At 34.1% G+C, this 2233-nt stretch overlaps 1 protein-coding gene across 1 annotated transcript; it reads left to right on the forward strand.

The window, feature by feature from the left end:
• Positions 1-273: 273 nt before the first annotated feature.
• On the forward strand, positions 274-2030 carry LOC133779997 (uncharacterized). The gene is made up of 2 exons (XM_062219886.1): positions 274-1070; positions 1280-2030. Exons 1-2 carry the CDS (start codon positions 274-276, stop codon positions 2028-2030), a joined length of 1548 nt encoding a protein of 515 aa, XP_062075870.1.
• Positions 2031-2233: the final 203 nt, after the last annotated feature.

Genomic DNA, 2233 nt, shown 5'->3' on the forward strand with positions numbered 1-2233 from the left:
AGACCGAGAGGAACTAGAAACAAATAGTGAAGAAGACGAAATATCATGTGATAGTGAAAATGAAGACAATGACGATATGATACCAGCATTAGAAGATTTAGCTAATCAATATCATCATAATAGTGATTTTGTGAACCTTGGAGATTCAAATGACCACAACAATGAAAGGAATACATTGCCTGAATTATTTGCTGAAGCAGAAAAAGAGTTGTATTTGGATGCACAACATTCTCACTCTTAACATTTATTGTTAATTTAATGCACATTAAAGTTATGTGTGGTTGGACCAACAAATCATTTGACTTGTTGCTTGACTTACTTTGGAAAGCATTTCCCAAAGACAATAAGATTCCACGGTCTTATTATGAGGCTAAGAAAATGTTGCGTGATCTTGTTTTAGGGTATGAAACTATTCATGTATGTGAGTTTGATTGTGCTTTATACTGGAAAGAAAATAAAAATGCTGAAAGATGTCCTATATGTGGTCATGAACGATACAAATTCCAAGGAACTAAAGGTAAGAAGATCCCGAATAAAAGGATGCAATATTTTCCTATAACTCCACGTTTGCAACGACTTTTTATGTCTCGCCATACATCATCTGATATGAGGTGGCATATGGAAGAACGTGTTGATACTGCAGGTGTACTTAGACACCCCACAAATGCAGAGGTTTGGAAGAATTTTGATAGACAATATCCTGATTTTGCAAAAGAATCTAGAAATGTTAGGTTAGGATTTGCAACAGATGGGTTCAATCCATTTGGTGATTTATCAAACTCGTATAGCATGTGGCCAGTGTTGCTAATGCCATATAACATGTCACCATGGAGATGTATGAAACAGAAATTCTTAATGATGACATTACTAATTCCAGGACGTCATTCTCCAGGTAAAGACATAGATGTCTATTTAGGACTTTTGATCGATGAGCTTAAGGAACTATGGGAAAATGGTGTACGTACTTTTGATATTATCAATAAAGAATATTTTACCATGCGTGCTGCAGTATTGTGGACAATAAATGATTTTCCAGCATATGAACCTGTATCTGGGTATAGCACTCAAGGGTATAAGGCTTGTCCTGCTTGTCAAGATGACACATCTTCATTTCAAATAAGAAGAAAAATATGTTTTATTGGTCATCGTCGATATTTGTGTCTAAATCACGAATGACGCAATGATAGAGAGTATGATGGTACAACTGAAAGACGTCTACCTCCAAAATTTTAGCAGGATATGAAATCTTAGATAAATTAAAAGGTGTGTGGAAATGTAGGCCAGGTAAAAATGATAAGATCATTAAGGGCGATAAGCAACAAATGAATGATTCATGTTATGAAAACAAAACGAACTGGAAGCGAAAAAGTATATTTTGGGAGTTAGAATATTGGCCTAAATTAAAACTAAGACATAACTTGGATGTGATGCATATTGAGAAAAATATATGTGATAGTGTGGTTGGTACAATATTTAGTATCGATGGGAAGTCTAAAGATACTGAAAATGCAAGACTTGATTTACAAGACTTAAATATTCGTAAGCAGCTACACATGAAAAAGAAGGGGAATAACTGGTTGAAACCAGTAGCATGTTATACGTTATCAGCGAAGGAACGACAAGAATTTTGTACGTTTATAAAGTCTGTAAAATTTCCTGATGGATATGCAGGAAATATTTCTCAAAATATTAACATGAAGGATGGGAAATTATTTGGGTTGAAAAGTCATGATTGCCATATCTTGTTACAGAGGTTGTTACCTATTGGACTAAGGCCATATTTGAAAAAGAAAGTGATGGATGTAATTGTTGAGTTGTCGTTATTCTTCAAAAAGCTATGTGCGAGGACAATATATGTGAAATACTTAGATGAATTGGAAGAGGGCATTGTGTTCACGCTATGTAAATTAGAAAGTATTTTTCCTCCTGCTTTCTTCGATGTGATGATACATCTTGCGGTGCACCTGCCATTAGAAGCTAAGTTAGGTGGTCCAGTACAAATGAGATGGATGTATTCGATCGAAAGGTAATATAAATTACAACTTAAATTATTGTATAATCATTGAAGACAATATTTTTATTACTATTTATTAAGAACATAATAATTTTAAGGGAATTAGGTCATTTGAAAAAATATGTAAAGAGCAAAGCCTGACCTGAAGGTTCCATTGCTGAAGGATACGTTATTACTGAGGCATTAAATTTTTGTTCAATGTATCTTCGTGGAATAGAA

Source organism: Humulus lupulus, chromosome 5 (genome assembly GCF_963169125.1).
Source record: "Humulus lupulus chromosome 5, drHumLupu1.1, whole genome shotgun sequence".
In the NCBI taxonomy this organism is placed as follows: domain Eukaryota; kingdom Viridiplantae; phylum Streptophyta; class Magnoliopsida; order Rosales; family Cannabaceae; genus Humulus; species Humulus lupulus.

What these genes read in the sequence shown, in the direction of transcription:
- LOC133779997 (XM_062219886.1), top strand. Translation starts at nt 274, where the DNA reads ATGTGTGGTTGGACCAACAAATCATTTGACTTGTTGCTTGACTTACTT. An exon ending in TCTGGGTATAGCACTCAAGG is followed by an intron (nt 1,071 to 1,279) that starts GTATAAGGCTTG and finishes GTGGAAATGTAG; the next exon opens with GCCAGGTAAAAATGATAAGA.